Source organism: Apteryx mantelli, chromosome 1 (assembly GCF_036417845.1).
Source record: "Apteryx mantelli isolate bAptMan1 chromosome 1, bAptMan1.hap1, whole genome shotgun sequence".
Classification (NCBI taxonomy): Eukaryota; Metazoa; Chordata; class Aves; order Apterygiformes; family Apterygidae; genus Apteryx; species Apteryx mantelli.
Window position 1 is genome coordinate 80,343,715 of NC_089978.1, and position 26,766 is coordinate 80,370,480.

General features: G+C 35.0%; 1 protein-coding gene across 1 annotated transcript in view; it reads right to left on the minus strand.

Annotated features, from left to right (window-relative positions):
• NLGN4X (neuroligin 4 X-linked) overlaps nt 1-26,730 on the minus strand; it is a 129,737-nt gene extending 103,007 nt beyond the window's left edge. Inside the window, exon 1 of the mRNA XM_067296210.1 lies at nt 26,151-26,730. Coding sequence (XP_067152311.1) covers nt 26,151-26,622 — 472 coding nt within the window. The 5' untranslated portion in view covers nt 26,623-26,730. The remainder of the gene's footprint in view (nt 1-26,150) is intronic.
• Nucleotides 26,731-26,766: the final 36 nt, after the last annotated feature.

Here is a 26,766-nt window from a genome sequence, read left to right on the forward strand (position 1 = left end):
AGAATCAGGTCAGAATCTCATAAACATTAAGTAAGCTGAAAAGTCTTCCTTTCTAGATTATGCAAAGCCTTTAAAGGAAAAATCTGGGCTGAACTTCTTGCTCTAAGGCTTATGCTAAAACAACCTAAATTTCCTTATAATTAGTAGGACACTTTTTTCTAGAATTTTCTGCCATCTTAGAGGAAAGCGCTGTGCCCTTCCTTCACCCAAGCAGCAAAGATTCATGATATGACAAGCTAAGTTATATAAATGAGACTTCTGTTAATGAGGAAAAAGTACAGTCTAGCAGAATGAAAACTTCAGCAGTTTGTCACCCGCAAGTGAAGTCATTAGCAAAATGCTGTTTTGGCTTATGAAGTATGTGGCATCGTATTTCATATTCACAATGAAAAAAAAAAAAGGATGTGATATACAGTCATGATATATATAACAGTAACATACAGAGTAGACTTTATGATGGAGAATTTGAAAAAATGCACACTGGCACATCAAAATAAAGTGTGAGTACAGAAAAGTATTCAACTTTATGAATATTTGTTGATAGTCACATTCACCTACTTATAAAATGCAAAATTCACGCATCTGAATTACCACAATGTCAAAGTTGTTTGAAATTTAAAATGAAGTACATAACTATTTGAGAAAAAGCAGGACCACGAGGAACCTAGTAATGCTTTTAAAAGTTCCAGTCTCAAGGAGTCTTGACCCCAGCATGAATTTTCTACATAACATGATTTACTCTCTCCCAAATGCTGTAGCTACACTCCTTGCACCTTGTGCACTCTGAATGGGACACTGAAAATGATTTATCTTAAGTCATTATATTATCAGTATTTTCATTGCTAAAATACAGACACCCTAATCCAAATCTTAAACAGGACAGTCTTACTATCTATTGCACTAGTAGAAATGCATCTTCATAAAAGAGGGTGAAACAAGTGTTGACTTTAGGATAGCCACAGATTACATTCATTCACATAATGAAATAATATGTCTGTTTCCACATAAAATATCATTATTATTATTATTTGTAGATGGAATGAGAGAAAGACTACTTTATGGTATTCATTTGCTGTAAATAAGACAATACCAGGGAAAAAAGTAGGCCTTCAACAGCTTAGGGAAAATGAAACAAAAAAGGACAAAGTTAGTACAGTAAAAATCCTGCTTCTTCAACCCATATTCAATTTAGCATCCTCTCTTTTCCAAAATGGATCCTATTATATGTGCACATGAGTATGTGCTTGTGGATCCTAAATATCCTAAAAGGATCAAAGGGTCCTTTTGGTCCTTGCTTTACCCTCGGCATACCTGAGCATAACATGAGCTTTGTGAGAAAGCCCTCTTAGGGTGGCTGTAGGATATAATCTAAACAACTTGTTAGAATGGCAAACCATAGGTATATGTCCATGTAATGCTTGTTCCAATGCTTATGCACATGCTGCAAATGGACCTGGAAATGATCTATAGGAAGGCAGGAATTTAACAGAGAACTGTAATGTCAAGTCCACCTAAAATTCGAAGAGAAATAAAAGCATTAACTGACTACAAAAAGAAACTGTACAGCTTGTGCTGCTAACATTACTTCTGGTAGTCAATCCAAACTAACAAGAGACTTATGGATAAATACAAATTAGAAAGTATTTTCCAGGGACTGAATTACAGAAAACCTATTTTACCAACAGATCCTGTTCCCCAAAATGCATGTCACCTGCATCATATTGTTCATACAAGTTAGCATCAACAGTTTCAGTATTAAAGTCCCTTTCCCAACTTTCCATATGTAGTCAGTGACTGGAAGAGAATGTGCAGAAAGCAAACAGCACGCCCTACCAAAAGGACCTGCATTAATGGTCTAAGTAATAAAAAATGACATGTGTTTACCTGAAAACTCTGATGGGATCTTTATTACTTCCTGATGAGGTATGCAAAGAAATGCCTGCTCTTCAGGACTACCTTCCTTTACTGACTAGTTGCCTCAGACAACACTGTAAGACACTAGCTTCAATCATGTTCCCTTGGGAATTCATTCTGGAAACAGTGTGATGGCTATCGGCCAAAAGCTGTTGTCAGTTTTACTTCTGAAAATCCAAGATAATTTAATCAAACTCAGTACATGGCATATATGACAGAAGAATGTGGCTGCATATAATCTCATACAAAGTAATTGTATTGCTTTGGAGATTGGAATGGAATGGAAAAATGATAACCTATCAACAACAAAGGTAACCACTCCAGCAGACTTCAGAAGAGAGAGTGATAGTGGAACATTTCCATGCCTTTTATTACGTTCAAAGGCATTAGAAAGAGTCAGAGAGCACCAAAAGTCAGAATTGCACACACATATACAGTTATCTTTTAACTATTCTTCAAATGAATTGAAAATCTGTAAAATATTTATCTCATGAACAGAAATGAAGACTATCAGGAAAGAAAATAAATAGACAATTAAAATAACAAATAGAGCATATACAATGACACTTTCAGTATTTGTCCAGAGGATCCCACACATTTATACAGATTTTGACCAAAATTCAAATATGAGGTTTAAATTTGCTCAAAAAAAGTAAGCTGCATGTTGTTAGATCTTTGAGATCCTGAGACTCATGTTAACGCTCAGTTAAGGAAGTTATGTTTGGTTTCTCCAGTTTACAGCAAATGTAACAGATGTGACAACCAGGAGCAGGCCCAAGTCTGGGTTCCAGATTTCACCTTTTTAATGTCTTTGTAGTGTTTTTTCTTTTTTTTTTTTCTCCACAGATATCAGTTACTCAGTCTTTATAAAGATGAAATGGTTTAACCTCTAACTAAACGCAGTGACATTTTTGCCCTCTTTCCATATACTACTTGTTGAATGACTGTGAACAGCTTGAAATCAATGTAATTACTCACAGAAGTAAATACTGCTTGTGCAATATTAGATAAAGAGCAGAGAACTAGGGAGCAGAGAAATAAGCCCAGTTATTTCTGCATACGTAGAGGGTGTAAAATTTCTTTTCGACTTGCAACTTAGGCCCCTAAAGAAAAGAAAGAACTGAGGCTCAGTAGACAGTAGACAGGGGAAGCTTCTCCCAAAAGCAATCCATACCACCAGTGATAGGCAGGATTTATGAGCAATCAGTCAGTGTTTCAATTATGAAATATGTATTCTCTTGTAAAACAGTTTCTCCCATCCTGTCAGAAGTTCAGACTGACAGTCTATTGTTTAAACAAAAACCTACACATTACATCACAAGCAGTAAAACCTTGAAGACAGGAAATTGAAAGAACTTTGAAATGTAATACTAAGAACCAAATTAGCTTTCAGAGGAGTAACGTACTTGGAAAACAAAGAAGCTTACATTAATAAATATATAATGTAGGCAACACACCAGAGTTTCAATTATGGGGAGAAATAAAACAGCTTTAATGAGTCCCTTAGAGATTGTCTGCAATGTGTGAAGTAGCCGAGCACAGAGATCCCTGAGCTAGCACTGAACAAGCTCATTGGCAACTAGAAGCAGAATAACTATATCACATTCCTATGACCCAAGTTAATTAGCTCGGAGTGGCCAGAATACTTAGTTTGGGTGCAGCGACCCATTATGTTGGGTAGGGAGAGCTCTCTTCTCCCCATTCAGCACCATGCAATGTAGATACATGGGTTCATTTGGGGTTAGCTCAGGAATACTTAATACAGTCCTGTATTTTATAGTGAAGACATCCTCTGAAGGTTTTGCCTCCAGCAGCTGGAACTCATCTGTATTATATTCAGTCTCTGAAACATCTTGGATTTCTAATGGCTTTTTTTCATAATTTCAAGCAATTATTAAAATAGCGTCTTTTAACAAAATAAAGAAATTAGAAGTTTCCCAGTTCACAAATGGATCCTCTTCTTTTTGACTGCACTACCTTTGACTACTTACCAGGAATTTGGTACTATCAAATAGCAATGTTTACAAAGGAAATATTATCTTTGTAAGAAAAAAAAAGTTTTGTTGCATCTTTGCAACTGTACAATTATTGTTACAATTTAATGTATATGTTATTCTAGATGTATTATTATTACAATTTAATGTAATAATATATGTTACAATAATGGCTTTGCATGTCAGGTGCCAAGTTAAAAAAGATCAGTTCCTCTCTTTTCCTGGTAAAAAACAAACAAAAAAAGACCATATATATATTTTTAGTTCCATGAATTCAGCTAAAATAGTTCAACGTGATAGCAAAGCACCTCCAAAACATAAGCTAATGAAGTTACCTCTGTCATATCTCTCTAACCCTGAGAGAAATCATACCATTTATTTATCTGTATTATTTCCAGATCATTTCAGACCAGTCCCAAATGCCATGCCCTCCGATAATATTCAGTGCCAATCATCCTGGCTCCCTCACTGTAATTATAATCTCACATGATGGCATCACAGCACTGAGCCATGCCTAGGAAATGAATCTGTAAAGCATTGTGTGCTGAAAGGCTCGTGCCGGGAAAGCCTGTCCCCTGGCTCCAAACTTCAACTACACATTCACCCATGGAGCTACCACATGACCTGTTATGAGGGTTACAGCCATATAAGACCACATAATTATTGAGGACCGCATCTGGTGGTATCACGCAGGGTCCTGCATGTTCATCATCTGCTGTGTTGAGAAGCCTGGGGAAATCTCACACTTTATGATAGAAACCATGACGTTATAGAGAATGAAACAGTCCTAAATAGATATTCCTGGGTTACAACAAAAAGCCAAATTCTACATCCAGAAAGAGAGCTACAATTAAACAATAGTGAAGGTTGTTACATAGGCATGAATGGACACATCATCAATATATCCTCTTACACATTCACAGTGCCCTGCTTCATCCAACTTTGACCATCATTCATTTCTGCTAAAAAATCTGCAATATTTGAGTTGAACATTTGTACAATGTTCTCACCCTGATAAACTCTGAAGGAGGCTGGCATCCCTACATCTTATTTGCTTTCTACTCTGAGACTGTACTACCTAAATGCCATCTTTCCAAGATGTTTACTGTGGAAAAGTGGAAAAGTCTTTTTTTTGTTTGGTGCAGATTACAAAATCTTCTTTAGTTTTTCTATTACAAATTATTAGTATTGTTGTTGTTGTTGCTATTGTTATTTGTAACATTGGGTACTTGTTACAAACAGATCTCTCAAAATGCTGCATGGCTAAAATGAATTTTCTAAAATGTCTAGCAACCAGGATACATAGGGTTAGAGCATTAGGATTACTGCTGCATTCAATTTATTCAAGAAGAATGTAAGAAGAAGAAAACACTAGGAATGCCCTTCATTTCCTGTGCCTAAATAGCTACTGGAATGATAAACACATTTTCAGTGCAAAATTTAACAAGGATTTATCCTTATATTAAACTTGATTTCTTATACAGAAAGTCATGAATTATTTTCTTATTTTAATTACAATATTAAATCTCTTTTCTATGCAAGGATTTTTACTGCTACTTTAATTAAAGTTCTAGAACAGAAAGCAAGCATTCTTTTGGCTCTATTCTATATTTAATGTTGTTATTCGTATGATACTGCTGTTCTTACTTCAAACAGTAAATTTGAACCACGAGAGTTTTGCTGCTGTTAGTTAGTTTTCAGCGCTAACCGATACTACCCTGTACTCCCCGTGCATATTGACAATTTCCTGACAGTATTTTCATCTACCGTACATATGTTATTCTTTACAAATAATAACTCTGCCATCAGGCCTATTAATTACAAAAATTGGATTGAAACTTCCTATGTTACCTAGGCACTAATTTTTGTGACTGTTGTATGCACAGCTATTCTACATTTTTTTAGGTTTTCTGAGAAAGACTGTAGCATTTCTTTCGCAATTACATTTTTAGCCTGGTTTCATATGGCTATGACACTCAGGGAATTACGTGTCCATCCATACAAATAATTACACTGCTAATTTATTTCAGCTTCAATTTCAGTATCAGGTTGCTACAAGTTTAAAAAAAAATAAATAAATTTAAAAAAATCAACAGCAGAGATCCAGTCTAATGCTGTCTCTGAGGGAAGGCAGGATTAACTCAGACATTTTACCCTCCCAACTGCAACCATCAGCAGCCCAGACCACAGTAGCACATTGACCACTTAGTGTTCACCCCGGCACTACCCAAAACAATGCCATCTTTTGCCTCTTTGAACTGTCACAGGGGACATGGAAAGATCTGGGAGTACTGTAAAAGGCAGGGAGGCAAAGGGATTGAACAGGAGACCAGAGGTACCAATTTCTAACAAACAATTGTAATTCTGCTGTATTCTACCAATTATTATTTATTAATATTATGTGAGAGTTCCCATAATGCTAAACACTGGAGAAGGTGGGCAGGGGGAAGGCACATTTTCTGTCCTTATGTATTTAATCTGTAAAGATATCCAATTCAGATATGGTGATTCCAAGGAACCAAAAAAAAAAGTGGTTCTAACTCACATTATGAAAATCTCCTTTGTGATTTTTTTTTTTTTTTTGATTTCTTTTTTCTTGTTATACCCCGTGGTAGTGTTTTACTCGCATAGTTTAGCTTTGGTGACCCACACAAAAGCTGTTGGCATCAAAGACATAGTACTATCCACACAATGGAAAGGTGAAAATATGTCAAATATTTGTGCTAGGATGGAGAAAAGCATAAAACTTGTGCATGGAAAATTGCCAGGGAAAAAAGAAAGTCTCATCTCTTTAGTAGAAAGAAAGGGAAATAGGATTTAATAAGAAATCCGAAGAGAACTGGGTGCAGTGAAGTTTACTTGTGTTCCAACAAAGGTGTCAAGAAAGAGAATCGATCTTAATATAAGTGTCAAGACAGAAAAAACAGAGGACTTGAGGAAGAAAGTGACAGTGTTAAAGGAAGTTTAAAAGAAAGAGAAATTGATTTTAGCTGCTTTTGTAACTGATATGCTTTATACTGAAGTATTGGATTCTATTTCTTTTAAACTTCAAAGTTTCTTGTTGAGGTAGTTCTTTTTCCCACACTCAGAAATAACAATTGTCAAGTATTCCCTGAAGCGGGAATTAGAAACCAGATGCCTCCCTCCTTCAACAGCACCTTAACAACCTTTTCTATGATGCTGCCTAGATCAACAAACATTCAGCAATCTGATGCCCTCTAAATGGAAACAGCTAAGAAAATCCACTCTAGAATACCCTATTGTATGGGGATTGAAGCACTTTCCATTCTCTCGAGAGGAACATGTGGGTTCATGCTCCCTTAGTGGAGGAAAGAAGTGGGCTGCCTGCCACATTCTGCATAGGTGCCTTGAATGTCACATAGTGAGTTAAAGGGAATCTGCTTCTCTTCTGCCCTCCTGAATCCATCCCTGAAAAAAATCTATAAAAGCGTTAGAAGTCTGAGAATATTTGCTTTTAAACTGCACATAAGCCTAAAGGCTACAACACAGTTCATACTATAAATGCATGCGACGTGACAAATCAACTTTGCCCCTTGTTGTCAAAGCTGAAAATAAAATACAAATCAGAAGCTATTTCTTCCTTTCTGGACAACCATTATTTAATTGCTAAAGAACAGGTGGAATGATTCCTGTCTGTGGCTTAGGTAAATCCACACCATTGACAAAATACCACTGGAATCTGTAAAAGTATTAATAATGAATGAACACAATGAAATCTGCATTTCATAAAAAGGATTTACTAGACTCAGGATTTATTTATGATACTTTTAGAAACAATAGAGTCTTTGCACAGAATAAAACCACACTCCGTCCTGCACTGTTTTTCTCTTCTCTTCTGGCATTATTAATCTCAATTAATCCCACATATGCCACTTTTGACCTTTCAGTAAAAGAAATACATTGCATGTATTTCCAAGAAATGCAGCTGAATGGACACAGAAGCAACAACATACCATTCCTGCAAGGAGAGGTCTCTCTTTACACTCCCTTTTGAATGTGCAGAAGTCCATCCATGCAGCCAGGCATGTGCCCCCCATGGCCCGACTGAAAACACTCAGGCAGGAAGAACAGACTGTCTAGCCAGTCTGGTAGTGGGAAAGGCATCTAACAAGCATTTTCTGAATCATGGAAAACAAAGATACTAAAAATGTGTTTTTTCAAGTTAAAGAAATATCTAACTCAGCATATTCATAATCTTTAAAGACAGCACGAATTATACAAATTATTAACTACAATTCTGTATATTCTTTACTATTACTTTATACTCAGATGAAACCTTGTGAGCTCAACTTGTATTTTTCTAATGCACACCCTAGATGAATATATTCTTGATATGAAGACTAAATGGTCACTTTCCTTAACATTTTGTTCCAATATTGCATAGCCCTTACTGATAAAATAAAATAAAATAAAATAAAATAAAATAAAATAAAATAATCACACTTAGGACTGTTTTCCCATTTTAATTAGTCTGACTTCAAAATCTCACCCATTTGTTCTTGTGCCTTTCTCATACTCTAGATTAAAATGTCTTTTAGTATTTGTTATTTTCTCCCTGTAAAGGTACCTAAACACTGTAATAAAGTCACTTCAAATCTTCTTTTTCATGAGCTAAATGGATTGAGCCCTTTAAATCTTTTGCTGCAAGGCATTGTCTCTGGCCCTTAAATAGCTCTTTTCTGCATTCTCCAGTTCTACACTATTTTTTAAAATGTGACTTGTATCAGAGTGTCCTAAAAAGAAAATGTGGAGACTGAAAATATCTACTGAGAGAATTATCTGTAGTATTTCAAAATACTAAAATACTAAAATAATCACTAGAAGAAAGAAAAAGACTAATAATAAGTAAAAAAAAATGCAACAGCTTCCAAATATATCAAATTGAAACATTAACTTGGTGTGTTACATGGCTACTAATGCTACATGTTGCATGGCTACTAAATTATTGATAATGTGTATGCTTAAAACAAGGACTTCCTGATTGGGCTTTGCTCTGCTTATAGTGAAGCTAAATTTAGACATCACATTGTCAAAAAAAAAGACCAGTACCAGCATTATATTTTCTGAGGTTGTTCAAGCAGATAATGACTGGAAGTTCAGAGGGGTAAAAAGAGAAATTTTATTTATACTCAAATATGTCAAATTGAAGAGTTCATGAAAAATGATAGAATAAACTGAATCACACAACAATCTTCCTAACAACTATCTAAATTGTCATACGACTTGGATGCCACTTTGGAGGCTTTGAGGCAGTTACCCTCCTAATTTGAAAGGTTTAAATCTATTTATTTCTAATGAACGGGCTATGCTGACAGTTCTCAAACCAGAAATATTCAGGTTTTTTACAGGATGGGTACAGCAAAAGAACATAAGTATGACTGTTCTGGGTCAGATCAAAGATTCATTGGTGCCTGTCAGTGGCCTGATTATGATCAACAAAAGTGGAGTTTCTCACAGTGAAGACTCTTGTATCAGCCGAAGCACACTTACATTTTATTTCCAGATTAAGTTACTTACATGCCTGTGCTTAAAAAAACAGATGTAAAAGAAATAAACCAAGAATTACTAAGCGAATTAATGTTAATTAAGGAAGTTATCAATAAGTTTGTGTTTCTGTAGCAGTCCAGTGAAATCTCAAGCATACAGACTGATACAGAAGCCTCCAGTGGATGCAGTGCTGTAACTGTGAAATGGATGAGTAGGCAATTATAAGTGATGGTGACAATGAACAAACCTTGATGAGTCTTTCAAAGGAACATCCATCTGCATAGTCAGAAATAGTAAAAAAAAAAAAAAAAAAAAAAAAAAAAAAAAAAAAGGAAGAAGACATAGGCAGGTGGCTTCTGTGTATAATAAAGTGCTGTACTATTATTTTCAGATGCATCTATGAGACATCCTGGAAAGGAAACTTATGTTCTAGGGATAAAGAGAACCACAAGATAGCAAACATGCAGCAAAAAGAAAACATTTTCAAACTCAAGGAACTACTGAAACCACTGTAATAAAATTAATATAATGTGTCAATTAAAAAAAAAAAAGAAATAAACAGGAGTACATCCTAGGTTAATATCACGACTGGAGAAGAATGAGAATGAAAAAATAAAGACATAAACTTGAAAAGACGCTTAAGACTGCAGTGGAACATGAGAAGTTTCTAATTACCCACACAATGAATGTTCATTAATAACTGCAAAATTAATATATTCAAATTAAAATGGGAAAAGATTTCCTGAACTACTCAAATTTCATGATTCAAATGAAATTTTGTTCTTTCCTATGATAGACGTCTCTCATCAGCCCTTGAAAGGGATTAGGTGCCACCTTCAACTAAAATATTTGAACTCAGATTATTAAAGAATAGAGTGGATATAATGAAATGGGAGTTGAAGTAATAGATATTTCAATATATACATGTACTTGGATATATTAGAAATTAAGAGTTTGCTTATGCAAGAGTCCTTTAATATTTTAATTGGTTTTGAAATGAACACATTTAACCCAATACAAAACGCTGTGTAGATTTCATTTCCACTTTTCTGTGTAGATTTCATTTTCACTTATTGCAGTATATTTAATCTTTTAAAAGTATGATGCAAATTCTCTACAAATCAATGTTGTTTTTTCATATGGTCTTTGGCAGGCTCCAAAACTAGACTCTGTGAATGTGAAATCCTAAAAAGAGATCCCCAAATAATCATATTGTAGATTAGAACCTTTTTAGGAAACAAGAATGCATTTCAGTCTACACAAAAGACTGTTTACGGCCTACACTAAAAAATAGAAATAGAACTACCAAATACGACTATTTGGACCTGTCTATAAAAGTCTAAAAGAAGAAAAAAAAAGATAAAGGCTGATGTAAGAAAAGCATGGGCCAAAGTCCTTAGAGATGTATATTAGAAAAGTACATTATTCAGAGAAAGAGCAAAAGACAGACTAAAGGGAGCACAGCCAAAAATAGTTAAGATGCTGTGCTATCAAAAATATAGGAAGGAATATTCAGAAATAGTAGGAAAGATAGAAATAATAATAATAGAAATATAATAGAATAGAAATATAAGAAAGATAGTCTGTATCCCATTACAAGCTTTTTGAACATTTTATCCTTTGATATCTGTACTGTTATTTCTGGAAAAATACAGGTTTCCTTTACAAGCTTAGACTGACTTCACCCTGACCCACCTTATGAGAGAGGAAACATGATTCACTCTGTGAACTCTATGGCCTGATAGGAATCCAGGCCAGACTTTCCCAGTGAGCGTGCAAATTACTGACTGTTTTAGAGGTGGCTGCTCCTTCCTCCTCCAAAACCTTTGCTATCGAGTCAGTCCTATTCAGTGAGCAGGACCTGAGAAATGCATTATCATGTCCAGAGTGTAAGAACTCTTCCATGCTACCTCGAGTCAGAAAGGGACAGGATACCCTTTTGTAATTAAATTTCTTATTTTCTAACAGTCAGCAGTTTCCCATTTTGCTAGAGTTTTGGATTGCTCTCCAGCGGTAGCCAGCTTTCTCCATGGTAGTCCTAAATACTTAACTTGGGCACGCTGAATGGTTTGGCTGCTATCAGGTGTTGCTTTATTGGGTGTCCTGTCAGGGCACTGGGCAAGATCCAACCTACCATCTGCTGAACTTAAGGAAAGAGATAAAGTGCTTAAATTATATCTAACAGAGCAAACAACTCCCCTCAAAAATTGTAATGGCAGACTCAGGGATAAACTCAGTAAAAGTTTTCCATTCTGGGGAAGAATTGAGAGATTCACCAGCTTCCTTAAACTAATTTCCTCCAACCTATGGGACTGTCAGCCTTGCTCAGGAAACAAAAGAACAATTTATTTTTCTTTACTCATTTCTGTAACCAATGACCTTACCTATTAAGTGTGACTTTTGAGCAAAAATGTGGAGCTTGGCCTTAGGCCTCTTACCTGATTCCGTCTATGCTACCCAACTGCACAGTTGAGAGCAGTGAACTATATTTGAGTACAAAGGTAATGTGGCAGGAAATGCCAATCAAATACAAAAGTAATTGCACAGAAATTATAAGGCAAACAAGGAAATTATAAATCAAATTTGTTAGTGCTTTTGTGTTATTTATGAAAAATTTACAAGGATAAACTTTCTGGGTTATAGGCAAGCCATCACGCTTTTGGATAACAGAAGGTAAGACTCTTAAAACTATTTCTTCGTAAACTTCAGGAACTATCTTAGACTATATGTGAGTGGTATCAACTCTGCAGGAGTCTGTCACACTTTGTGTTACTAAGGAAAAATGCTAAGAAATGCTAGTCTCAAAATTCTCACAAAAAACATAACAAATCAGAGTCACAATCTTCCCAGGCTGTCCAAATGACCAAATTAATATTACTGATAAGAAAACAGAAAACTTTCTTCACTCACTTGATTTTCTACAATATGTCGTGTGGGGACAGGGGGGAGGATCAGCCTGATTTTGTGCTGGTAGACATAGAAGTTAGTGACTCTTGGTATTTTATTCTATTTCAGCTGAAGTTCACATTACCTTCAGATATAATGATTAGAATAAAATTACCAATTGTATATACTTATATCATCTTGATTGGTAGAGCTGACATATGTTCAAATTAGCAAGGTGTGAATCATTACCATTACAATACATTAGATGAGCTGTGGCTATTCTTAAGATGTGTACCTTAAACTCTCAACAAACATAACGTAAAATGCATTAGCTTAAACATCCTTCATTAATGCTTTTTACATTTCTGTTTACAAATTAATGCATTAACAGACTAAGGATGAGCACACAGTCATCTTGGGTAGTTATCTGTTGTACTGCAATAGCCTAACTGTGTGTCTGAGCTCTTTAAATCAGTCTCGGTTGGGGGGAAGAAAGGATTATGCGTCTGTCAGTGGAAAGGGAGTACATCCACCATGGCACCATTTCCACTTTGAAAGGAAATCAAGGTTACAACCGAGGTTACAGCTAACTGCTCAGAGAAAGCAAGTTAGGGAATACATGACCAAATGCTATATTAAGAAAATTGGGACCAGGGAAAAATGTGACTTTTTCTACTGATAAAAACTTCTTGGGTATTGTAAGTAAAAAATAATATTTTCTAGTCCTACTCAACCTAAGTGTGCTTCATGCAATAAGCATACAATGCCTCTGAAGAACTAAGCTGTGAACACAAAAGTAGTTGGTTGCTCTGTGTATGGTTTGTTTAGCAGCCACAAGGAAGTTAACAGTGTCAGCATGGGGTAAGGTCTTTGGCCTACACTGTCTTAGCCCGCTGCAAGGAGTACTAAGCAAGTGCTGTGCGAAAGAAAAATGCAGCTGGAGCTCCCAAAGAGCCTGGTCCCAGTGTACAAGCATGTGTGCCCATTAGATGCAGTCTCAGGAGGGTGTTTATAGGTCATGCGAAGTATTCATTTTAGCACGATGCACAAGGGTTATGCCAATTAGGTCACAGCCATCTGGCAGACCTGCTAGAGCAAACACTTCATATTCTCCTCAGGAGTAATTTCTTTATTAGCTGAGAGAAAGTAAAGAAAATTAAAGGGCTCTCAAAGACATTTGAAATGACTACCTCGCATCTCTAAACAGCACACTTTCTTCCAAAACCCATTTCTGGTTACTAAACTTTATTACGTGCTTTGTTTTCATTCATGCTTTTGGTAAGCTTTGTGATAGAAACACATTAACTATGCAGCACAGCTTTTCTTCCATTCATCAGCAATTTATCTTACGAATTTAAATACATTACACTGGCAGCTTGTATGCCATATCCATCCACAAAGCTTTTCTCATCTTTCAATATTTGAATGTCCTAGGACCCTCTTCTGGCATAGTTCTTATTTCTTATAATATGTCTTCTATCTCTTGGAAGAAATTATATCTGTTATCTCATTTCTGGCCCTACTTTATGAACATCAAGAATAAAGAATTAAATGTAAACTTTGATAGCGAGGCTTCTCTCTTCCATCTATAAATGAGTCAGATCATCTTTTAGATGCCCCAGTTTTAAACTTCTTTACTGGATACTTAAAAATCTTCATGGTACAATGGCTCCCAAATCTATTGTCATTTGGACCTGCCAGAGTGTTGCTTAGAGGTCACAAGCTAATAGCAATGATAGCCAAATTGCAGCTGGTAAATGGGTCACAGAGGGGAATAAGATAGAGCCTAAAAAAGACAGTGCACGTAAATGGACAGATGTAGTCTATCAGGTTTTAAGTATATGGGAAGTAACTTGAGCCTTTTATCACCCAGAGGCATTTCCTTCTCACAAGTTTCTAAACTTAATCACAGAAAACAAATATAATCCTCATTTTCCAAACAGGCAACCAAGGCACAAATGTAGCAGATTATCGGTAAATATTTAATGTGATCTCTGGAAGAACTGCCCTCAGATCTCAGTCCCAACATATTCTCCCTGAGAAATCTTTCTGTCTGATCCCTTGATTTGAAACCCTAACCTGTAAAGTTCTGACTTGTTGAGAATATTCATGGCAGTGAAAATAGAAAAAAAAATCTGCATATCCTAAATAACACTGTTTTAGAGAGAGAAATCAAATTTTCTGAATATACTGACAAGTTATATTTTGTGGGTCTTTACATAAAAAAGAGATCAGAAAGTATCAATGACAATAATTCCAGTTAGCAGTAACTTGACTACAGAGAAGAAAAAATTGTGAACAGAAATTAAAAGTTTAGAGAATAAAAAAGAATTATTTATCTGGGAGAAAATAACTTAGCATGTGTAAGTAAATAATGTTCAAATTCTTCTCAGAGAAGACTGGCTTCACAAAAAAGTTGCTTAGGATGAACAAGACTTTAAGAAAGTACATTTCAAATAATTAAAAAAATTCTAAGAAATAAAAAGTTATTAAAAAACATGGTGCTGTGGAAGCACATGCTAAAATCTGCAAACACAAGAGAAGACAAAAACCATACAACACTTTCAGTAGAAAAAAAAGAAAGGAACAAAAAAACAGTCAATTTTGGTTCACATCTGCATATTCCCACAGAAAGCTGTAATAAACCTGCATGTAAAAAGGAGAAATTGGAAGGTAACTTCATGAGTGCATACAGCACCAACTAATGCTTATAAAAGAAATGGAAAAGTGACAAAACAGCAAAAAAGATTACTTCTGGTAAAATAGCAGACATAAGAAGATCATTCACTGAGCACATCAGGAAGGAACAGATGCTTTGAAGTAGGCCCATTTTTAGTGCAGAAAGAACTGTTTTATCATCTTGTTTTTTGAAGTAATGGTGACTGTATTCTTATTTCTGTTGAAACAAAGCAGGAGAATGATCATAGGAGAAAAAAAAATGAACATAGACAAGCAAATCCAAAATCCACATTCGGATTTTGAAAAAAGTCAGTTAATAATCCTAACACTAAGCCATACTGATTTATTAGATATTCTGTATTAGATAGCCCATATAAGATATTATGCAAAACAAGTAGGATAAAATGGTGTGTATTCAGAAGTTCAATATCATATTAAAAATAACACATGTGGAAGCAACATTCACAAAATGCATAAACTACTTTTAAATATTTTTAAAGGCTTGTTCATGCTGCTGTATTATACATATAATATCACTTATTATTTAATTATTTAAGAATATGATAAAACTATCTAAGTATTACAGGCCACATTTTCAAAGGTGCTAAAAATGAAAATAATTGCTGGACTAAAGCAAAATAGGTGTTAGATGATGGAGGTATTTCAATGGTCTTTAGCTGGCTACCTGTCTTGCTTAGGCATTTTGTAGGCCACTATATGCATTTAGAAAACTGATGCTTCCATTATCTGAAAAATTATCCCCCTCCCCAAGTCTTGCAATATCCCCAGTACTTGCAGAGCATATTTATACAATAGGGTGTGGGACAAGCATTTGATGATGACAACAGACAACCTAGCAAGTGTAGGTCAGATTTAAAAAAAATAATAATAATAAAAAAAAGCCTAAATGAACTAAATTAAAGAAACCACTAATGTACCACCACAGACTTCATGGGATCCTCAAGTAGTACCTTGCAGGACAAATGCAGGCCATTGAAGGAACTCAGGGAATGATGAATCCAGTACTGAGGGACTAAGCTATGAGATAGAAGCAGTCCTTCTTCCTTCACACAACTCATTACACCTCCGTAGTTGTTTTTCTGGTCTGCATACTCCTTAACTGTCTCCCTTCCAAAAATTATTTAAGAGCCCTAGCTGATGTTTCCTTTCCTTTTTCTCTTCCTTGTGTGTAACTTTGGTAAAACAAGAAATAATGAAGAATCTCTGAATAATGTATTTGGGGAAATGGAAATTGAAACTACATCTGTTATATGGTATTCACTTGTAAAGTGAGCATAGGGACCACAACAAAATTCAATGACAAGTGGAATAAGTGATTGCAAGGAACAGTGAAACTGAATAAAGAGAAAAGAAATATGGCTTGAATATCCATTAACAGTTTATTGTGAAAATGGTAAAAAACACATGTGGCTAGAGTTAAAAATTAAAGTTTACCTATTAAATTCATTTACCCTGTTTTAGTTTTGGGAGTGAGACTGAAGGCATAAGGATAATCCCTTGATAATGAAATAAAGATTAAAGCATCCACTGTGATTTTTAGAGACTTTTCCCATTTGAGTTCATATTACTGAATTTATTGGTATTCCATTCTTCTACAACCTGTTTTTATTAAAATATTCCCTCTGAGAGACTGTCATACTCAGCTGCTCTCTTCTGTACAATATTTTCTTTGACTTAAAAATATTTTTTGGGTCATTGTGAGTGACAAGGCCAAGTAATTACTCCATATGGATGGTTTCACACTGAACAACATCTCCATCACAGTACACATCTGATTTGATCCAACTCCCAAGGACACAACCTAGTTATCAATTACAGCTCAGCATCTTGCACCTATTCCCTGAAGGCTGCACAAGCCATAGTTTAGGTAGAGTGAGTCCCAATGACAAAAGCGGCTTGCATCAGCAAAGGCATAAATGTATCAGTTCTTTTGACCAAGATACATCAGGTATGATAGCAAGGCATTTGCAGGGTGAAAGCTCTCCCTCCTATAACATAGCACGCTGGATAACTTAACATAGCTGTAGTTTTAACTCCAACATGATGATAGCAAAAACTTTAAATACGGTGCATTGTCAGCAAGGCAGAAACTTCACCATGCTTAACATTTTTGTCTCAGTTAAATAAGAGGATGCAAAGTGCATTTGGCATTTTGTATATTCAGCTTTGTAAAGATAATATGGAAAATGGAGAATCAATGGCCCTCTGATAAATCTATCTCTGTCCTAAGTTGACATATAAATTAGGAGGACAAAATAATTGCTTTTTACGCAAGAATGTTTACCCTAACTCATCATAACCTAATAGAACCAAATTGCTCTACTTTAGAATCAATTCTGCCATCCAAACCCTTGTAAGAATTTCAGATCAAGCATTACCACCCAATTACAAACTAGTGAATTCTCAGTAAGCTTCTCTTCTAAACCTTTGTTATTTTATATTAAAAAATCAGTTGTCTGGTGTGAGTTTGTCAGTGTGAATGCATGTTTTGTTTGGATAGGTATTTTTCCTTCTATAAAACCCTCAGCGCACAAAAATAGAATTAACATTGCAACCTTATTAATTTTCAGCTTGGCAAAGATGGATATGATGTCTTCCTATCTGTTTAAGGACATAAACCAGCACCTATTTGCATGTTTTACTTCTGTATACACCAACATTATTTGCGGTGCTCCAATGATGTCAAGTGTTAGAAAAAATTAGTTTGCTAGGTAACTTGTGCTCCCTCTGCTGGCTGAATAGAGCATGAATAGCAAGTGAAAGCATAACCATTGGAGCAGTATTACACATGCAGAATGTGTTATTTAAAATGTCTTAGACACACTAAAAGTACCACATAAAAGATAATTTGATTATTACATATTTATAATAGGATGAAATGTATATATTTGGATTGGGTTTTCATTTGCCTCACTGCATATTTATTAAATGAGACAATGTATCCATGATTTTCAGCTATGATGGTTCATAAACATTACGAATGATTAATGGGATAGTCATTTGAGTGAGCACAAAGTAATTTCTCTCCATTAGATTAAATATGTCACACCCTGTCAATTAAAAATCCATTTAATACCAACCCAGAAATAATAAGCATTTTGGAATGAGGCACCACAAATCCTATTTGCAACTAAAATTCCTTATATAAATGGTGTAAGAAGCTGACTTAGCATTGCAAATAAATTTATTCTTCACTATAAGTTTGCCTAGAGCAAGTACTTTAAAAGACAAATTTTCCTTTTATTATAACATTTCTATAATGGATTTTTAGTACATCAGCACCAGATAGCTGTAAGCATTAGTTCATTTTCATCGTTTCATAATTATTTCTATCTTGTTTGTCTTTTCGGGTACCAGGGGCAATATAATGATAGATGTTACCTCTACATTAAAGAAAGCAAAAAAAAAAGTAACAAGATAAAACCAGCCATATTCCCTTAGACGATGATATTATCACAAACAGAAATGAAATATGCTGTCTCTAATATTCTTTCTTACTTGGCTAACAACTAATGCGTTAACACCACAAAATGTAAGCGTATTTAATTGATTACACGTCATTCTAAGATTATTAACTTTAACTGGAATTGTAAGTAACAGACACTGACGTGAAGACGTGCATGCTGGTAATGCTCTTTCACTTGATAAAGGATGCCAAACTGAAGCATTGTGCAATGACCTAATATGTTCAGAAGCAATTTTTGCCTTCACTGCAGTTGTGAACAATTTTGCCTGAGGAATTCTGAGAAGAAAATGATGGGCATTTGCTTTACTTTCAATTTGTGTTCATTTATTTCCTAAATACATCAGCATTTACAGTACAGAATTACATAGCAGCTTGGATCAGACACTACCTATGACTATCACGTTGTCATTCCCATCTTTTCTTTCTATTCCTTTTCCAGTCTACTTTTAAATGTGCAGTGAAAGCAAGCTTCTGTCACTTCTCCTGGAAAATCACCCCAAGGCCCTAATATCTCTCAAGGTTACAATAGGTCTAATTTCTACTAATCAGAAAAGTAATAATTCCTTTAGGTATTTCCATAGATGAGGGATGGTTCATCATCCTTGGGAGTTAGTTCAGCTATTCAACAAGTGTCAGTTTTGTGTGAAGATGCAAATACAGTGCTAAGTAAGAGAAACTGAAGAAAATTTGAAATAAGGTAAAAATAACTTTTAAAAAGTAGACAGATCTATGCAAAACATACCTGAATGAAAATCAATGAGATCATAAAACCTTTAATCTTCTACCACTTCTACTGATGAAACGAAATCAGCACTAATACAAATGGTGTAACTACAGTACTGCTAAGATCAGAGCATATTCCACATCGTTCATTACCCAAAAATCTAGGGAGGACCCACTCCACTGTCTTTAGGTCAGAATGCCTTAATTTTAGGGGAATTCATATTGGTTTGTGTTTTGGAAGAAAGCAAGAAGGTGCACAGTGAAAAGCAGCAGTGTATATGAACATGTTTTGCAGGAATGTAGAGAAAAACTACATTAAAAAAAAGGAAAAGACTAGCAGCAGTCAATGGGCAGAATGAAGTTAAATCATCTGTCTGATCTGTCTCATGACCCACATGACTAAAGACTGTTTCTTTTGCGTCACTGAACCAAATGGCACAGCTTCTACATCTCCAAAGGCACTGCTCTTTGACTAAAAGGATGATAACATTAATTTATCTTTGCAGCAGAAACAGTAACTCATCGTGTTTTAAAGAACATTCCCCCCACTCTAGCAGTTTTTTCAACATGAGGCAATGCTGAGACTCAAGGAAATTGTGCCAAAAATCCTGTTCGGATTAAATAACGCCATACTGAATGCTGAGCCTTCTGCTAGGCTTCACCGTATATCAATTCCTGAAAAGGTCATTTGGGTACAATCTGCAACGTGCCCGTGCAATGGGCAACTCTTGAGGGAAGAACAGCATTTTGAAATCAGCAGCTAAATCTGAATTTATCACTAAGGATTTAAGAACTTTACTTCATCTAGATTAGAATCCTGTTCTTCAGTGTCGGAACGTCTTTGTGACTGTTAAAAGCAAGAATGTAAAATAAGGGCCTGGATTACCCACAGCTTTATCCTGCTAGGAAGAGGGTAGTCAAACATATGCCTTCTCCTCTCTCACAGATGCTGTGATATTTCTGGATTAGGAGGAGGGGATCTATCGGACCCTAACAGTGAAAGAATTGGCGTGAGGCACTCAGACACAACGGGGACTTTATCCTTCACAATGGAGAGTGATTTTTTCTCCCTTGTTCAGTTTATGTTTCTGGTTAACTGGGATTATGTGCAATACTTCTTTTCTGTTATTAATCCCTCTCACTTTGGAAAGCTATACAAGCATTTTACAAGAGGATATGTCTTATTGTGTATGATTTTTGTACAGTATAAGCTGGAAACACATTTGAATAACAGGAGAATTTTAAGTCTGATTTTTTTTTTTTTCCAAAGAAGAGAAAGAATTGACTGAAAGGGTAGAGGTCAAAAATAAACACGTCATCAACAGAAACTGTGACAATCTTGAAAGTGAGGAGAAATTCATTTTATATTTTTTTTCTCAAAAAGACATTTTTTGGATTGTGAAACTGTTCAAACATTATCATCCTTTAAAAAAACCAAAAAACTAAACATGTTATTTCATCTTTTTGAATATAACTAAACTTAAGTAGTTTGCTTTTAAAAATACCTCATAAAACAGAATACAAATTTGTGTTCCTGTACCAATTATATAAATTACAAATTAATTAAAAAACACATAAAGATTTAAAGGAAGTAACAAAAATATTAACATGTGAACAACAACAGATACTGGATTCTGAATTTGTTTAAACTATCCACATAAACACTGTATTGATTTCCTAAGTAGCTGCTTAAATTTACAAAAGGAGTGAAGAAATAACAGAAAAACTGCTATTTTGAGATTACCTGATACATGCCAGATATACATCTACTGAAACTTGAAACTACATATAATCTAGGATGGTGTAGTCTATGGAAATTTAGACTTATTTAGGGAAAAAAAGTCACTATTATCACCTACTAATAATTCAACAAAAATGACATATCCTGTACATTATGTTATTACTTTTCTGTACTGACCTTTATTCTTCATATTAGCAAAGAAGCCTCTAAGTAGCTTACTTTCTTATTCTTTACATCAAAAGATTATCAATATGGGACCCATCTTTCGTCTATCTTTGCCTTTCTTTCCTCCACCCCAAAGGAAAAAAAAACAATTTCTATCAACAGAATTTTTATCAATCAAGTTGTATCATAATAATTTTGATAAAATACTTCTTCCAAGTTAAACCAACACTGCCATTGAACAGCAACGATGTGGAGAAGGCTGTGCATGCTCAGTTCTGTACTAAGCAGACATCTGTCAAACATGAAGTAGGGGCACAGCGTGCAAGCGATATAGAAATCATTTTATGTCCCTCTTCTTCATCAGCTTTGCTCAAGTTTTTCATTTCTTTATTGCTTAGTCTACTAGGAAAAGAGTCTAAAGATGCAGGTACCTTTCCTTCAGACTATCGTTCAGAGAAGAAATGCTGTTCATCCCTTTGCTGTTGTCTATGACTTTTTTTCTTATGATAGCTCACAGTTAAATATATCACTAACCTTGGACAATATTCTCTGGTTCTCCTAGTGCAAGTAATAAATCATTCCCTACCTTTAATAATTATCATGGCCTATCACCCTTTGTTGCCACTTTATTTATTGTGATTGAAATGAGACAAGAATCCACAGAGCACTTTCAGTGAGCAACCCTCTGAAGATGCTAAATACTACACTTCTATCCCTAACAGATCTAGAGCTGTTGAGAAGGTACCTACTTGTGTAAGATGCACCCTTTTCACATATACCAAAAGAAGTAAAGTACTTACGCTTACTATTGATCACGCAAAGAAAGGTCATCTATTTTTTTCTTTTCCATTTTGCTCTGAACAGAGCAGGGATTAAACGGAAAAATGAAAGATTTGCTCATGTTGTTTAAATAAGTTTTTTATCTTGCCTTGATACTAATACAGTTTTTAAGGTTATAGTGAAAGAAATCCAAATTAAAGGGCTTTTCTGTTTGTTTTTTGTTATATTTTTTCTACAGTTATGATAAGAGTTAGCAATCTCCTTCAGCATCCACAGATTCAAATGATAAAGGCCAGGGATTAAACACAGCTGATTAACAGTCTGTGTCCTCTTCAATCCAGCATTTCCACTGTAGATAAACCCATATTCAGATTGAAGTTATAATAAACAGACTGTCCTCAATATCATTTCCCTAGATGACCTCCTCAAAACTGTCATTCAAGTATTCTTGCGGAAAATTACATTAAAAGGAAAATCAGACATTACAACAGATATCCACACAACTATGATATTATTTATTCAAAAGATGAAGCCAATGTTTAGAAAGCAATTTGGATAAAATGATAATTTTTCTATAAATATTTTATTTGTTTCAGTCCTGAGTAATTTCTTATGGTTATAGATTTGACATAGAAAATAAAAGCAATTTGCTAAATTTTATCTTTCTTTAATGCTTACACTAATAAGTATCTTTAAAATAACTACCTTATTATTTCTACTTATTATGATGAAACAAATATATAGCACTGGATTATAACGTTAGCAATTCTTTCACCTCCAAAGACAGAGGCAAACACACAAAGAAGTTCTCCAGCTACTGTAGATTCTCTGAAATATAAAGGTTACTCTAAGGGATGTGTTAGTACAAACCATTCATCCAGTGAACAACAGAAAAAAAAAAAGAACTATGCAGACAAATTGCAGGAATATTCTGTTTGGTATCAGTTTTGATTTATATCATAAATAACATTTTCACCTAAAAATAATAAAAAAAATCCCTAAAAACAAGATAGTAGAGTAGGTTTGTAGGAACATTTTAACACAGAAAATTCTGAAAGGGCTTTTCAGCTTCTGCCATCAAAAATTTGAATCCAGAATCTCCTGGGTTATAAACAAAACAACAAAAAAAATGGAGGCTATGTTTAAAGTAGATCTAAAATGTGCAACAGGCCATTCTAATTTCTTTACCTAGATTTTCCAACCATTTTAAGGAACTATAGAATTTTGTGTCATTTGATTTCAGTACACTTCTTTAAACTGAAGCAGTAACATTTCAAACTGTTTTATTATCAATAAGTAATCTTATCTACCCCATTAATGGGCCTGGATTCTACTTTTATTTCCATTAGTTTATACTGGCAGAATTCCAGTGAAGCAGTTCTGAAATCCGATGAATGCATGTGTGCATATAGTCTTCAACACTTCATTCAAAGTACAAGATCAAAATTTTGTTCCTTTTGACTAAACTACACAAGTGATAAGAGATAGGTCATGCTATATAGTGCCAAATAGAAAGAAAAAAAAAAAAAAAAAAAGGAGTTGCATTTTGATTAGTTGTTCCCTAGAACTGGTTTGAAGTAAGCACTGCATGTGACCACAGTTGATTCATTAGAGTTGTTCAGCAATTCTTTTCACTGGAGGTTAAAAAAAAGACAACATAAAATGATTCAGATTAAGTCTCATAGTTAGAACATTAATTAGGTTTGGATGATTCCATCCACCTTTTCATACAGACAAAAAACAGTTTCAGAGCCCTTTTAAAGAAATCTGTACTTGAGAAGGAATTGAAAATGTGATTTGAACTCAAAGTCACTCACTTTGAGACCCTGCTTCAAAAACTAATTTCATGGTCTGTCTCCATAACAACGTAGCTTATTGCTGCCAACTAAGACCCATATAATGAAGCATAATGTGTTTAATCAGATCGTATGGACTACAATTTAAGGCAATTTGTGTTTAGTTTGATTTGGAGACACACTAACTTATAAACTGTGATTTGTAGGTCAGTCTCTTTAATCATCTTTATGAGCAAAAGGTTGCATATTTTCTCACCAAAAAAATATACTGAGTTATATTTAACTAGTGATAAGATATATAGTACACAATTAAAACTTCATGCATTCCATATATTTGTTTTTAAATTTCTCATTCTCCATTGCAGCCTGCTAAAAATGCTTGTCATATAGCACAGGATCAATCTTGCCTTCACTCACTTCAATCTTGCTTTGTCATCACTGACACCATACTGTATTTGTCACTATTCAGCTATATACTCTTGTATACATGGGTTTATTTTTTGAAGGGGGTATATAAAATAAAATAGATTCCCTTTGCATGCTACTTTGCATTACAAAAAAATCTTATATCACATTAAAGTTGACATGTAAAAACTGGGAGGAGGAGAAAGATTTGTGCTTTTACAGAGTTAAGTAGACATAAAAGTCTACAAGATGTACAATGAAACCTGACAGTCCTTTTTGTTTATAAGTTAAAAGCAAATACCATTAGCTATTACATGCAAGATGAGCAATTTTGTAGGCTGTTATTCACTGGGCACACAGCATTGTATTATTATCTATTTGATATTAAATAATCTTTTTCCTAGACATTTATATATATTTCTCTATTTCTGATTTCCTGTCTTCCTTAATGGAACAACCTTCCTGTTACTGGACAGGAGAAATTTATGAATTTGTTTAAAATGGCATTGGTTAGCAGAGCTGGGATTCTTCCAGTGTGAAAAAATAGGACCTACACCCAAAATGTTATCTTAGGACAAACTTATCCTAGTGACTAATTAAAAGCTGCAAGATCAAACCCCAGTTGTAAATAAATATGAGAAAGAATTATCCAAGTTAATGTGCTAGGAGTGAGATGCAGTGCAGTGAGACTGGAAGAGAGAAAGAACTGAGCAGGAAGATTTACTCCTTCATGTAGGAGTGCGTGCGCGCGCACACACACACACGCACACACACATGCATACACAGAGCTTTTCTTTCAAAATACTTTTCCTTTAAGCAGTTTGGTAGTATTTATGTTGCCAGAGCTCCCCATATTCTCAAACCTTACCCCTTTATTTTTAATTTTCAGGTTTTTGCTTTAGCTGATGAGAACAGGAAAAGAAGGTGGTACGTTTATTGCTGGCAAACAGCTTGGAAATTCTGACTAAAGAAGCCAATCAAGGCAGAAAGATTATAATAATAATCAAAGTACAAAAATTTGCATATTTAGAGTATGGTTACTGAGAAATAACAATGCCATGGTTATGCAAATCAAGCTGTCCGCTAAAGTGAAGGGATTTGCATATCTGAGAGAAATCTGTCGTGTTATGCATTGGTAACTACATTCTAAGTGGCTGAAACAACTGGCTTTTAGCACAATATTACATATAATTGCCACTAGAATTTCTTATTTCCTTGTGATATAGAGTAAACTTTAATCATTTGGTGCTTGATGAAAACAGGTCTTGTTTTCAGTGGGAAGCAATATCACTCAGAACCTCAAAAGATACATTTAATGTGATATAAAACTAGAATCTTTAAGATCAAGGGAGATCATGAAAACATTCAAAGAACTGCTTGTTACCAATTGTATTCATCCTTTTTGTCTATAGAAAGTGGTTTAAAGTAGTCCTGAAAGAAGACTGCAGAAAATAGACGAAAGTTTAAGTCTGGTTGTTTATTTAACATCTCTGCATAATATAATCATGTTCACTTCACTTTACGTTTAGTGAATGAAGAATAAAAAGTTGAACTAAAAAACTTCATTGGTAATCCTGGAAAAAAATGCAGACTGAACTTCTATAACCATTTTCTTTTATCTATTAAAATCAACAAAGTTAAACGTAGGTTCAAAGGTATTAAAATAATACTAAAAAAAAAAAGGAAAATTCTCCTTTAAAATGAGTATGTTGCAGTATTTGTGTCATTCCTACGTGGAAAAATAAAATGTTACTTCTGCTTAATGTTTAATTTCCCCTTCCTCTTTTGTGAATGATGCACCGCTGTAGTTCAAATGTAAACTTAAGACTGGCTTACACACACTGGCCACTGCCTGAAAATAAATTTAAGTCTGGTGATACACAGATACGTGAGAGAGAATCCATCCAAGCATATTTGATCTGTATAGTATTACTCACAATGAGTGTAAAGAGAAATGATTCATTTCCACAGATAAAACATGGAGGAAACTGGCCAAGCCGCTATAAAAACCTGCCTACCCATCCTTTGCAGAACTGATGAGTGATCTGCAGTGTGGCTGTTAGCGTACTTACCATCCTCTGTGGGCACATAGATATTCAGATATAGGCAGTCTTCATTTTGATCTTGAACATATGTCACGACAGTATCCAAATTGGCTGTAAACCAGACTGGCAGCATGTCGTTGAGCAGTGACCTCTCATCCAGGTACTGAGGGCAGACAGCAGCAAACTGTGTGGCGTTACGGACACCCGTCCAAGAAGACGGAGGCTCCGGGGGCTGAAAACGCCTTTCTCCAGTTGGAGGGGAGGCATAAGGAACACCTAGATACTGCTCCACTGGACCAAGGATCTCATTGGGCAAAGGTGTTCTTAAACCACGTATTTTGCCATAATTCGTGGTAACAACTGGATATTGTGCTTGGCCATCAATGAGAGTAAATCGTATAGCCAGTGCAGTTATCCACAGGAGGAAGTTAGAATTCAACATGACACAGACTGGGGTGAAGATCAAAGGCAGCCATAGGAGTCCCATTGGTTTCGACATTATTTAAAACAACATCAGCAGGGCTCTCTTTTCCACAGCCAGGAGAAAATTAATCAGTCAAGAAAAAAAAAAAGTCAAAAGGAGATGAAGCGAGGGAAAACGTAACCTTGTTCAGGCAGAGAAGAAACAAAAGTTGATGAGTGG